At 45.3% G+C, this 12,662-nt stretch overlaps 1 protein-coding gene across 1 annotated transcript; it reads right to left on the bottom strand.

Annotated features, from left to right (window-relative positions):
• Positions 1-4,941: 4,941 nt before the first annotated feature.
• On the bottom strand, positions 4,942-11,879 carry slc39a1 (solute carrier family 39 member 1). The gene is made up of 4 exons (XM_030112672.1): positions 11,644-11,879; positions 9,853-9,983; positions 7,247-7,555; positions 4,942-6,042 (listed from the first exon to the last, which is right to left on the bottom strand). Exons 1-4 carry the CDS (start codon positions 11,756-11,758, stop codon positions 5,689-5,691), a joined length of 909 nt encoding a protein of 302 aa, XP_029968532.1. The 5' UTR covers positions 11,759-11,879; the 3' UTR covers positions 4,942-5,688.
• Positions 11,880-12,662: the final 783 nt, after the last annotated feature.

Raw genomic sequence — 12,662 nt, 5'->3', positions numbered from 1 at the left:
GTATATTTAATATCTGTTATTCTTCAACAGAATTATTTTTAAAAAATAAACTCTAGAAACAGCCTGGACAGAAACGATGGTCCTCTTCACTTCATATTTAGTTGCAACAACCTTTTGAGGCAGCCGCTGCAATCAAACCATTCTGCCTCAGTGCTCATGAGCAAACTGCTCCAGGTCCTTTTCCAGACGGCAGGTTTCAGCTCCTTCCACAGATGTTGGGTAGGGTTGAGGTCAGGGGTCAGAGGTCACTGAGAAGAGTCCAGTGTTTCCTCGGAGCAGATCCTAACAGAGCGTCCTCCACGTCTCGCAGCAGGACAGTCTTCTGCTCTGTGATCATAGAGCTGACGTCCCCTGGCTGAAGGACATTCTCCAGAAGCTCTGTGGCTTCTCAGCATGTAGTCTGTCTTTTTACGATCTGTCTTTAACAGAGGTGTCCTCCCGGGTCGTCTCCCACGAAGTCCACTGTGGTTCAAACATTGACAGACGCTGCGATCCGACACTGAAGCTCCTTCAGACTGAAGTTCACCTTCACCTGAGACACTCTTCCCTCTGCGTCCTCTGGCCCATGCTGAGTGTGTCCACTTCCTGTGACTCGCTGGCGCCCTCTATATGAGCCACTGATGGTTACCTGACTGACATGTCCCTCTGGTCTCTTCATTTTCAGTCTTTTCTAGGGGGACCATCATTTCTGTCCAGGCCTGTTTCTTGAGTTTATTTTTTTAAATAATTCTGTTGAAGCCTGGTTGAACATCAAAGTCTGACTTTCATTAGTTAAATTTTATAGAATTTTTTTTTTTATTACTTTTGTCAGATTCAAGTTGTTTCTCTGACCACTGTGAATTTTTCTTTCATTAAACGAAGGGTACCAACAGTTTTGTCCCCGTCTGTATATCTGTTAGTTTATATCTGTTATTTAATTATATCTGTCCTAAATTTATATTTAAATTATATTTGATTTTTCTGTGTATGGTTGGGCTTTGTAAGTTTTCACATTTCTATTCTATTTATATTTCTTGTCTCTGCTGCTGGAACTCTGCCGTTTCCCCCTGAGGGACAAATAAAGGACTTTCACTTATTTGTTGTAGGTTTGCTGAGTCCGACTTACAGCTCATTAGAACAGCGTACAGACAAAAAATTCAGAAAACCGGGTCCTGAGCCTTCAAACAGTCTGCGCCTTGTTTGGTTCTGGTTCAGGGTTCTGCAGCCTTTCTGAGCAGTCGAAGCGTATCAGTGACTTTCCTCTCGTCCAGTAGTTCTGGAGCCGTAAAGAACCTTTAACCTTTAAAACGAGGCGACTGCAGCTCAGGAAGGTTCAAACAGAAACTAGATCTGATGATGATTCATGAAGTTCAACTCCAGTTCAGAACAGAGAACATTTTATTACAATGAACCAGTTTTTGTTCCTGATTTTAACAATTTGATTCCTATTTTTGAGCTTTTAAGTTTCGACATGTTACCCATTTTAAAAGGGATATTTCGACATTTTGGCAAATTGGCCCATTTAGCGCAATTCCTTAGTCATTTCGAACAGCATACTTCCTTTTTTTGTGAGGGCGAGCTGTTGTTTATTCAGAGGTGAGTCGGGGAAGGTTTTTGGGACGGACACAATGGAAGCGGTTGGTATTTTTGTTCCCCCTTGTCAAACTCATCAAATACACAATCCAACAACCCCAAAACACTTTGGTGGACACGTTATAATCCGCACATTCACTACGCTGTGAAATATCAATGCAAAATTACCAGATTGAGTTGTTTATGCGAAGGTTGCTAAGACGGAACTACTTACTAAACATGGCGTCTGGGCGTAGTGATTTCAAAAGAAAAAGTAGTTCCCAGTATTTGCTTCAGTGTCGTAACGCTACAATATTATTTGTTGGTGTTCCACAGCGTAGTGAATGTGTGGATAATAACGTGTCCACCAAAGTGTTTTGGGGTTGTTGGATTGTGTATTTGATGAGTTTGACGAGGGGGAACAAAAATACCATCCACTTCCATTGTGTCCGTCCCAAAAACCTTCCCCGACTCACCTCTGAATAAACAACAGCTCGCTCTCACAAAAAAAGTAAGTATGCTGTTCGAAATGACTAAGGAATTGTGCTAAATGGGCCAATTTGCCAAAATGTTGAAGTATCCCTTTAAGCAGTTTTCTCTGCTTTTTTCTACCATATTTCATTTTCTTATGTTAAAAATTGGAGACATTTCAGGTTGTTAAGCTCTTCTATCACTATTCCCTCCATTTCTTGTGGTTTTTGCTGTTTTTCCTAATTCACCTTCAACCTTTTCTGAATCCCTCTTGAAACAAGAGTGACCAATCGTATAGTAATTTAAAAATAAGTTCGGTTTATTTGGGCATCAGATGGTGAAGGCTTCATGGAGCCGCCGCAGAGGGACTGAAAAGTCCTGGTTCACCGACGACGGGATTACTGAGGCCCGGAATCCCACCCGACCTGAACCCCGGAGAGGGTCTCTGGAGCATGGCAGAACCAGCCTGGTAGACCAGCCCCGCCCAGTCTTCACCCACATCTCGATGCTGGAGCTGGGGATGGGGGATGGGGGGGGGGGGGGGGGGGGGGGGGACAAGGGGGACAGAATGCCATTGACGAGCCAATCAGCGTTACTGCTTTTTGTTTTCAAATTCCTTTGGGGAATTCCGGAAGTGAGCGTAGCTTCTTCAGACACGGCGGACATTACGGAGATGAAGTTTAACCATCGTCTGAAAGCCGCAAGAAGTACAGTTATAGTCAAAATACCAAGAATTACAACAATCAAACAAGAGCCAGAGTCTGTGCCTGGTGAGGTTCTAACACAAAAAGACGTTTCCGCGGGTCTTAGCGTGTGGAGAAGCTCGAGCTAAAGAGCCAAAACTAACCCCAGAGAAGCTGCTGTGTTTGTTTTGAAGCTCTGATTGGCTGGAGTCCCCTGCATGGAGTTTGTATTGCCTCGTCCCCAGACCGTCCCCAGACCGTCCCCAGACCCTCCCCAGCTCCACGGTCCAGATGTGGAGTGGGCGGGGCTTTAGGCTACTGCTGAACAGGAAGAGACCAAACGACAACGCGGAGCTCAGAGTCGTGACGGGAGGACGTAGGTCTCCAGAACAACAAGCCGGCAGCAGCCAAGCACCGAGTACAGACGGTTTACTTTCAGAGGCGAACACTGTTGTGTTTAAAATCCTTTTTTTTATTTATTTCAAGCAATATTCAAAATTTTCTGAGTGTGTGAATTTGAGCTGCGAGTCATAATCAGCGTTCCAATCAAAACAAATAAAAGCTTAAAACATCTTGATTCACATACTCTTCGTCTATGTAATGCGAACATTCCACTGTTAAAGCTGACATGCACAGTTTCAGGATATTCTCATTTTCGGTGTCGTACCAATGACTTGAAGTGAAACCGAGCAGTGCTGTTCGATGGCTGAGGCGTCGCCATCTTGATCTGGGCTCTAAACACACTGAACTGGAAGAATGACGAATCCACCTCCAGCCTGGCCGGCAGACTCGAGGACGGCGGCGGACGATCCAGTGAGAAAGTCTGAGGAGACGGAGGACCGACGGATCTCTGGAGCTCATAGAAGAAGCGCGAGTGTGTTTGTTTGTTCTGTGGCAGACAGATGTTCTCTGATGACATCATCTGGGACGACGCCTATCCAATGACGTCACCAGGGAGACGCGCTCCGATGATGTCATGAAAGAGATGCTCTCTCATAGACATGAATATAATGGCTGGACGCTTCATCGCTGAGTTTTAATTGCCGCCGCTGGCGGCCATCTTGCTCCAGGCGGCCATCTTGCTTTCAGCTGATCTGTGATACTGACGGTAAAGTGAGTGATGTGAAGAAAGCAAACACTCTTGATTTGCTGAAATCTTGATGGATTTAGTTTGTGTTCAGTTGAAGTTCTCTCTCACTCGACACTGCCTTCGAAATGTTAAATCTCACACTGAGTAGATAAACTGTATATCAAGCTACACAGAGAGATTCAAACCTAATAAATGTTTCTTTTACGCCCGACATGTTAGACAATGAAGAGTATTGTGAGAAAAATGCATCATAAAGTAAAAATATAAATATTACATAAATACAATTATTTGAATTATTAATTTCTTTTAAACTAAACATGTTAACAAAGATATCTCATCACACAATTTTATTATCTTAGTAATGTTCATATATTTTGATTATGTGTATGTATATATATATATATATATATATATATATATATATATACACATATACACATGAAAAATCTCTTAGGTTTTCATTCTATACTGGAGTTTTTGTCGCCTATATCTTGGTTTAACATAAATACTTGTGCTTGTGTATGCAGCGTCTGTCTCGGAAATTTATAACAAACCAAACTTTTTGAAGATCAGTAGAAAACTGATCAAGTTTACGTTGTTACAGAGGAAAAACAGTGTTATGAATGAACCAGCTGCCTGGAGCAAGATGGCCGCCAAGTGCAGCCGTTCGGCTCCGCCGGCCGGCAGCACAGGAGAGACGTCCCGCCGTTATATACGTATCTATGTGCTCTTCGATGACGTCATCAGAAATACACTTCCCGATGACATCATCAGAAAAGCTCTGATGACATCATCAGAGAAATACACTTTCTGATGATGTCATAAGGTAAAGACTCTCTCTCACTCTCTGATGACGTGGTCAGATAGGCTCTGATGATGTCATCAGGGAAAGTGTCACTGATGATTTCATCAGTCAGATGCGCTCCGATGACGTCATCTCATGGCAAACTCTCCTCTCAAGAGTCGCTAAATAATAACAAATGGAAAATAAAGTCGCTTTTGTTTTTTGCCCATTTTCACTAAATTCTCTCAAAAATTCGGAGACATCGGGATGGAGATCCGACGAGTGTGAAGCGAGTCTCTTCTTTATCTCGAGCGACTGTGGAATGGTTAAAATGCTGAGATGGTCTCTTCGTCAGTTTCACTGGGATTCCAAAGGAGAAGTTCTGATTGGCACTTTTTTTTTCTTTTAAATCACAACTTGTTTTTCCGTCGAGTGGCGACTTGCTGATCAGACATGACAGCATCAGAGTGAAGACAGACTCAGCCACTTTTAAAAACATACAAAAAGCAGTCAGTCAGGTTTGGATTCTGGATAGTGTCTTAATCTGGTTTTCTTTTAAATGTGCAAATCGACATGTTTGACGTCAGTGCAGGCAGATCCTGGGAGAGCCGGTGCCGTCGGTCCTGGACCGGCGGCCAGGAAGCACTGTGGCACCGCAAAAACTCCAAATCTGAGCAAGTTTTTTAAACTTGTTTTGAGTGAAAATGTCTCGTTTCACTTGATATAAGCATCTTAATTTAAATTAAAATAAAAGTATCTTAATTTAAGAAAAAAAAAATCCTAATGGAACAAGTGAAAATTGTCTTGATTTCAGAGAACTTCTCTTAAATCAAGTATTTTGGTCTTGATGAAATGTCATTTTTTAATGGAATTTATTTTAAATCAAGTGAAATGAGACATTTTCACCCAAAACAAGTTAAAAAAAAACTTGCTCAGATGTGGACGTTCAGCAGCGAGGAGGCTCCTCTTCACATAAAATCCTCTTTAAAAACAAACGTACAAAATAATGTTGGGACTTTATAAAATTATAAAAGCTATAAAAGTGAAAGCACTGGAAGGTGTTGTTCGGGGCGAGGAACCAACAGTCTGAGGGGGGGCGGCGCCGCGGCTCAGCCCCAGAAGGTGAGCGCCGCCATGACGGTGAAGCCCAGCAGGATGAAGAGCACCTTGAGCAGCTGCCGGCCCGGCGTGTTCAGCTCGTGCGGCAGGATCTCCAGGAAGGTGATGTAGACGAAGGTGCCGGCGGCCAGGCCCTCCAGCACGACCTGGACCAGGGCGCCGGCCGACAGCGCCGACTCCACCACGGCGATGCCGATGCCGATGCCCAGCGGCGACATGACGGCGAACACGCCGATGTACGCCGCCGTCCAGAGGGGCGGCACGGCGCTCTGCACCAGCTTCAGGGACAGGCTGAACACGATGATGCTCTTGTGGACCATGATGGCGATGCAGATCTGCAGCACCTGCAAACATCCACACGGTTTCAGGAAGTCTGGCTCGCTGAGCCGTCATGTGACCTCTGAGCTCAGGACAGGAAGCTTTGATGGTCTTGTGATGCCAGGCGGCTGATCTGCCTCATGTGACCACGTGTCAGCCTGAGCTTCCTTCCGGAGCGCTCTGAAGTGGAACAACTCTACGTTTTCCCAGAAGTCTGCACAGGCTGAGACTCAGACTCAGGAGGAAGTCAAACACGGTGTGTGAGAAATGTTCCTGCAGCTGGATTATTATAATACAGCCGCATGAGCAGAGACATCCGAGTGAATGACTGAATCACTCCTGAAGGTAGAATGAAGTTGCATCAGTTAGAGGAGGAAGATGCTCTATAATCTGAAGTTACAGGAGGAAGAGGCTCTATAATCTGATGTTAGAGGAGGAAGATGCTCTATAATCTCAAATTAGAAGAGGAAGATGCTCTATAATCTGAAGTTACAGGAGGAAGATGCTCTATAATCTGATGTTAGAGGAGGAAGAGGCTCTATAATCTGATGTTAGAGGAGGAAGATGCTCTAATCTGAAGTTACAGGAGGAAGAGGCTCTATAATCTGATGTTAGAGGAGGAAGATGCTCTATGATCTGATGCTAAAGGAGGAAGATGCTCTATAATCTCAAATTAGAAGAGGAAGATGCTCTATAATCTGAAGTTAGAGGAGGAAGATGCTCTATAATCTCAAATTAGAGGAGGAAGATGCTCTATAATCTGAAGTTAGATGAGGAAGATGCTCTATAATCTTAAATTAGAGGAGGAAGATGCTCTATAATCTTAAATTAGAGGAGGAAGATGCTCTATAATCTGAAGTTACAGGAGGAAGATGCTCTATAATCTCAAATTAAAGGAGGAAGATGCTCTATAATCTCAAATTAGAGGAGGAAGATGCTCTATAATCTGAAGTTAGATGAGGAAGATGCTCTATAATCTTAAATTAGAGGAGGAAGATGCTCTATAATCTCAAATTAGAGGAGGAAGATGCTCTATAATCTCAAATTAAAGGAGGAAGATGCTCTATAATCTCAAATTAGAGGAGGAAGATGCTCTATAATCTGAAGTTAGATGAGGAAGATGCTCTATAATCTCAAATTAGAGGAGGAAGGTGCTCTATAATCTGAAGTTAGAGGAGGAAGATGCTTTATAATCTGATGCTAGAGGAGGAAGATGTTGTGTCTTCTGACCTTTGACTCTTCGTTCTGCAGTCCGATGGCGAGGCCCTCGAACACCGAGTGCAGCGACAGCGAGAGGAACAGCATGAAGGAGCGGAAGGCGGAGTGTGCCTGGAAGTCCACATGCACGTGGTGCCCGCTGCGCTCCACGTCCGTCCCGGGTCCGTGCCCGTGCCCGTGCCCGTTCCTGCCGTCAGGTATGAGCGGCGCCCGCTCCTCCTGAGCGCCGCGCAGCTCCCTGAAGTTCAGGACCATCCGTTCCAGGATGAGGACCATGAAGAAACCGGCCGCTATGATGAACTCCGGCAGCGGGAAGTCGGTCTGTGCACGCAGAACCAGAACCAGAACCAGACGAGCTTTCAACAATTAAGTATAAACAGCAGGTGAAACACATTTATTCCATCTCTCGGTGGCGCTGCATCAGCCTTCTGCCCTCACACACTGACCTCTAGTGGTCAGAGAGTGTAGCAAAAATCCGGTGGGAGGTGGAGCACGGCCCGTCCCACGTTATAATGATACTGGCTCTCATGACTCAATAACATCTCATAGAGGCGTCGATGTTTACAGTGTTTCCTTCATTCCGGTTACGTCAGAGATCTGTGATATTTTTCTATGCGCTATATGACCACTAGAGGTCTCTGTCTGCACTCAAAGACTTTCCATTAGTTCTCAGACTAACGGGCCATTTCAGCTGTTAAGTTAATCATATGTTCACTTCTACCGATTCCTCAAATCTCCTCCAACGAATATCCTCTTCCCCACGGATCAAGAGATCCTCTGATCTCGCCATCTTGCCAATGCTGGGTCATCTTGAGGAAGGATATCTCATGCTGTGTCTAAAAACAAGCAGCACGCTAACGTAGCCATGCTAACCTAGCCACGCTAACCTAGCCACGCTACGGCAACGCCATCATGTAAATCACCGCGCTGACCCGGGTCTGCCTTTCACGCTCAAGCCGATCGGAGGCGAGCCGATTAAAACCGGGTCACTTGCAGGGTCGATCGACCCGGGTCGGAATGCCGATTAAACCCTTTCCCACTGCCACGAGGAGCCGGGTATGAGCGGGTTTAAACGGGTCTTTTGGCCGGTGGGAAAGGGGTTTATGTGTTCAGCTTCATTTCTTCCTTTTTTTGTATGCAATATCCCTCGTGCTAGCTTGTGAATCGCTAGCAGTAGCAATAAGTAGCTAGCTAGTGCACCAATGCTAGCAGCAGCAGCGTCTCTCCCTCCATCTTGTTGGGGTGTTTCCATGGCAACTGGTGTCTGCGGCTGTAAACCAGCTCCTCCTGACTCAGCCTCCACCCAGCAGTGTTATTGATTTCTCTAAACGGTTACGATTTGTTGACACCCCTAACATCTCATCTCTAATCAATGGCTTCCTTGTTCAGTAATGAAATCTGTTCTGCATCAGGTTCACATTTCAACCCGTCACTGAGGTTCCATCTCAGTCGGGAGCAGATTTACCGTCACGATGCTCAAAACGCGGCGTTCCATTTCCAGTTCCGCAGCACGGAATAGAGGAAGCATTCCGCGGAACAGCGTCAGAGTCGAATTACAAGAACACAGACAGGCGGCGTGCTGTGAGAACAGGAGGTTCGAAATCCCTCCGTTTAACATGGAATCCAGCGGGAGGCTTTTTCTCAGCTGGTTCCGAGGCCCAGACGGCCGAGAGCCATTCAAGCCAGTCCGAGACGAGCCGTGCTCCACCTCTGTCATGGCTTCCGCCTCGTTTTCTCAGACAGGTAACAGAAAGTCGTACGACCAGGGAAGAAAACTTCCAAAACGTTCGAGTTAATCATCCAGGAAATACGGTATTCACTTCTCAGAAACGGACATTTGTCACTGAGTCAACAAACATCAATGTCTCCACTGAGAGTTCAGCTTAAGCTCTAATCCAGCCTCTCAGGCCAGAGAGCCAAGACGAACTGATCACTGGGTGGAAAATAAGCTTTAGAGAAATATAACCGCTTAAAAAAGTATTCTGAACTTGTGATATCAGGCTTCAAGCATACGTCTCTTCACACTTCTTAGACCAAAAAATGGCGCCTGTTGGTTTATTGTCGTAACTCTCTCACCATGGTCACTGTGGTCTTAACCTTAGAGCTAGCTAGTGGCTACATACTTAGCGCTAAATGTTGGCTACATGCTTGGTGTCTGTTCTCTCTTCTGTTTCAGCTTCACATCCACTAGCATTCCACTGTTAGCCCGCTCTGGCTAGCCTGGTCACACTAGCCCGCTCTCTCTCTCCAGCTCTCACAGCCCACTCTCTACAGCCCGCTCACTTTAGCCTGCTTTCGCTATCTCACTCTCGCCAGCCCACTCATGTTAGCCCGCTCTCTCTCCAGCCTGCTCTCTCTCTCTCCAGCCCGCTCTCTCTCTCTCTCTCTCTCTCTCTCTCTCCAGCCTGCTCTCTCTCTCCAGCCCGCTCTCTCTCTCTCTCTCTCTCTCTCTCCAGCCTGCTCTCTCTCTCCAGCCCCCCCTCTCTCTCTCTCTCTCTCCAGCCCCCTCTCTCTCTCTCTCTCCAGCCCCCTCTCTCTCTCTCTCTCCAGCCCCCTCTCTCTCTCTCTCAAGCCCCCTCTCTCTCTCTCCAGCCCCCCTCCAGCCCACAGCGCCGTACCTCCACCCCGCGAGCGTCCAGCTCCGGTTTGATGTCCGACAGATAGTCCGGGATGATGTCGAGTAAACATGCCGCGAGGAAAACGCCGCCGGCGAAGCAGCTGATCAGACTGAGAACCAGACGATGTCGTTCTGCAGGAGGAAACACACACAGTTCATTTCAAATGTTACTCCACAAAAACCCAAAAAACACAACTTTACCCACAGAAAGCTGAGTATCTGCAATAGATCCAAATATGAAGAGAGTAATGAATTACTTTTTTGAGTATTTTTAATTCTCAACCACAGCTTAAGATTTGAAAACATAGGAACATTCTACTCATCAAGCAGTCGACGCGTTTCTTATTACTGTGATGTGACGCTCATATTACTGTAATTAATCAGTGCTACAGCTCCACTGCCTTTAACGAGGCCTTTAAAAGTACTTTTTAAAGGCCTCTGTGGAGCGAGAGGCGGATTTAGAGAGAGCGACGCCTTCAGGGTCCTGCTGGTCTGACTGCAGTCAGCTGATGAAGCCTGGAGCGTTAAGCTCTGTTGTTTACCACTCAGGTTGTCCCAGTGTCTGTGTGTGTGTGTGTGTGTGTGTGTGTGTGGAAAGAATACTTCTGACTGACAGGGTGTAACTGTACTCCAGAGTGAGTAAAGTCATGGCTCACAACAATATACTCACAGAAATACAAGTAATATCTTATTAATTCCTGAGAATAATAAGCATGATTAACAGTGAGGTGGTCTGAATTATTATTAATCAGTCATTTGTAATGTCTACTGAGGACTTCAGGAAGCAATTACATGATGGAACATGTTAAATGAGATACATTTAAGTACAAGTATCTAAAATATTACTTATTTTGTACTCCCCCGCCCCACATACTTAATCTATTACATACACTACTTGTGTTTAATAAGTTTTCATGGTGTGAAGAAGACTTTTAGGAACATTAATACCTGGAACAATACTTATTAATATTAGTACAAATGAAATTAATTTGACTATTTATAGTTTCCAAAGTAAATAAGTACATTACTGATGTGTAATAGTAATCTTGCCTGCTAATCTATTACATTCAGCATTTATCATTTTCAAAGTGGTGTATGTGTGAACATGGAGCAATTTGTTCTTTAGTATGAGCAAACGCTGATATCTGAAAGTATCTGGAAACACACCTAAATAATTAAAAGTAATCCTTAGTCGGATTACTAAGTATGTATAATCTGCTACTTCTACATCTTTACAACTTAAAAACGAGGAAGTGGATAAATTTAATGAAAATTAACTTCATACCAACAGCCACGTGAGTACTCCTTCACGACAGTAACGTGATTAAAGTATTTGTGATTCGTTACTTGTCTCCGTGATGTTCCTGAACGCATCACCGACTGGAGCGGCGATAACGTTCGTAAACAGAGACGCATTTTGAAGTTTTAGCCACTAAAACAACCGACTGTTCGAGGGCCCAGCCCAGTTAAATTCCTGTCAGACTGTACACTGTGACTTTATTGATTTATGTAACTTTTACGGCTTGTCGGGAGCAGAATCAGCAGTGATTACCTCGTTCTCTTTCACTATCGCAGCTCTGACATGTGACTGAAACCCTGGAGACGCACTCACACCAGCGCTCCTTCACATTTTGAACGATTTAGGATGTTTTTAAAGACATGAGCAAACTGACACGTCCTGGATTCGATTTTAAAAGACGATATACATTATGAACACAATGTTTTTCATTCGGCATTAGTGTCACGGAGCACTAACCCCCCCAATGGTTATCAAACATGAAAAGTTCCCGACCTGAGCCGTGCGTGTCCCTGAACCAGGGCAGTCGAGCGGGGATGAGTCCGCAGAGCAGCGTGAGGAGCAGCAGCCCGAACAGGGCGCCCAGCTTCACCTGCAGCAGGTACTCCATGACAGCCCGATCTGTGGCCCGAGCTACCCGAGCTGCATGTCCCGGCCCGCCGGCGCTCACGGACACGGAGAAGAAAAGAGTCTGGACTCAACAAGGGACCGAGCGGTGTTGTTATAGAGCGGAGCGACGGCGGCCGAGGAGGGCCCCGCCTCCGCAGAAAGCGAAGGAGGCAACAAAACTGTCACAACACAACAGATGACGCCCTCAAGTAACAAATGAGTTTGTACGATCCTGGTGTATGATATTAATCATGCAAAGTCAACTTAAAGCTACACTAAGTAACTTTTCAACCTTAATAAAACATTTGAATATCTTTTGTGATGATACATCGACTTACAACTAGTTGAATGACCCTCTGTCACGGGCTGAGGGCGTCAGTGTTGTTTTCACTTGGACTAAGCAGCTGTGAGGAGGGTGGTAGGAACCCTGCACACTAAAACACTCCAAATGTGCGGACTGCTTTACGGCATGCGTCACATCATGATAGAACATTGTTTAGCCACCATTAGATTCATGACCTCGTCGCTATCCGTCCTTCACACAGCCACTGGAAACAAATGTAGGCGAGTTCAGTCCGACAGCACGCCACCGGGAGCAGCATTTTACGACGCCACGCGCTAGGCCTCATGGGAACTGTAGTATTCCTTCAGACAAAACACTACCGCTTTTGTCCACTGGCGCCGCCAAAATCAACCAAAATTGAAAGTTCCTTAGTGTTGCTTTAAGTCCAAGCTTGAAAGTAGTCTCCCCCCCCCCCCCCCCCATTAAAAATACGACAGAGAGGATAAACATCACATTAAGATCAAATAAAAAAACTAACTGGAGCAAAATATTTTTTAAAAAATGCCACGTTGTTGTTGAGGGGAAATGAAACTAAATTAAGACACTGAAGTCATGAAAAGAC

Source organism: Salarias fasciatus, chromosome 1 (assembly GCF_902148845.1).
Source record: "Salarias fasciatus chromosome 1, fSalaFa1.1, whole genome shotgun sequence".
NCBI lineage: Eukaryota > Metazoa > Chordata > Actinopteri > Blenniiformes > Blenniidae > Salarias > Salarias fasciatus.
The sequence above is the reverse complement of the archived record's forward strand: the minus strand, read 5'-3'. Positions and strand labels throughout refer to the sequence as shown.

Excerpts from the sequence above, each read along its gene's own strand:
- slc39a1 (XM_030112672.1), bottom strand. The coding sequence starts at position 11,758 with ATGGAGTACCTGCTGCAGGTGAAGCTGGGCGCCCTGTTCGGGCTGCTG. Across the intron at positions 9,984-11,643 it reads CAGGGACACGCACGGCTCAG|AACGACATCGTCTGGTTCTC; the intron begins GTCGGGAACTTT and ends TTCCTCCTGCAG. Across the intron at positions 7,556-9,852 it reads TGGACGCTCGCGGGGTGGAG|ACCGACTTCCCGCTGCCGGA; the intron begins GTACGGCGCTGT and ends CTGCGTGCACAG.